The 659-nt window shown below is 35.2% G+C and overlaps 1 protein-coding gene across 4 annotated transcripts in view; it reads right to left on the reverse strand.

Annotated features, from left to right (window-relative positions):
- LOC139974424 (choline transporter-like protein 1) overlaps window positions 1-659 on the reverse strand; it is a 41,556-nt gene that overhangs the window by 36,701 nt on the left and 4,196 nt on the right. The window contains exon 1 of one of the 4 annotated variants that reach the window (XM_071981586.1): window positions 43-209. The exons of the other annotated variants lie outside the window; for them this stretch is intronic. Within the exon in view, the coding sequence (XP_071837687.1) occupies window positions 43-69 (27 nt within the window). The 5' untranslated portion in view covers window positions 70-209. Of the gene's footprint in view, window positions 1-42; window positions 210-659 lie in introns of those variants that run through there. 4 annotated transcript variants of the gene reach the window in all.

The following is a 659-nucleotide window of genomic DNA, read 5'->3' on the forward strand; positions in this document are numbered from 1 at the left end:
AAAAAATTCAAGAACAATAAATTATCTTCTGTAATAACTTACCAGTCTTGTCTTTTCAGAAGAAACCATTTCTAAAAATCTGATTTATGTATTGCTCTGAAAAGATCCTCAATCTTGACACGTTGAAAATAAATGTTGACACACAGGGTTAGTTGGAAGAATAACGATGCTAACAGGCCATAAACAGCTCTTGAAATCACAGACGATTGATCGACTCTAAAACACAGGCCAAAAGTCTAAAGTACCAGCAACTGAGTCTCTGGTGGTAAAGTACCCTTCCCAGTGCTCTAGTCAACACTATTCTTTTAGAGGAATTTAAAGGTTGTTTCTTACTCAAGTGGAATACCAACATTGACTACACAAATGCTGAAATGACAACACTGACTGACATTTAACAACTATCCCGAAGGGAGTCTAAAGTACGTTCTTAGCGAGTAATAAACATTGAAAATGCCACCAAGAGATAAAGATAAAAACAAAACTTTGATGACATCCTCTGCCACTGATTTTCTATGTCTGTCAACTTTGATGATGAAATGTGTTGTAACTGTTTTAACAAAACCAAATGGCAAATCCCAAAATGGAACCTTCGTTTTCAGATCAAATACAGCTGTTGCATGTTTGCTCTAGCAGTATGTACAGTAATTGTAATTAATTAC

This window comes from Apostichopus japonicus, chromosome 2 (assembly GCF_037975245.1).
Source record: "Apostichopus japonicus isolate 1M-3 chromosome 2, ASM3797524v1, whole genome shotgun sequence".
NCBI lineage: Eukaryota > Metazoa > Echinodermata > Holothuroidea > Aspidochirotida > Stichopodidae > Apostichopus > Apostichopus japonicus.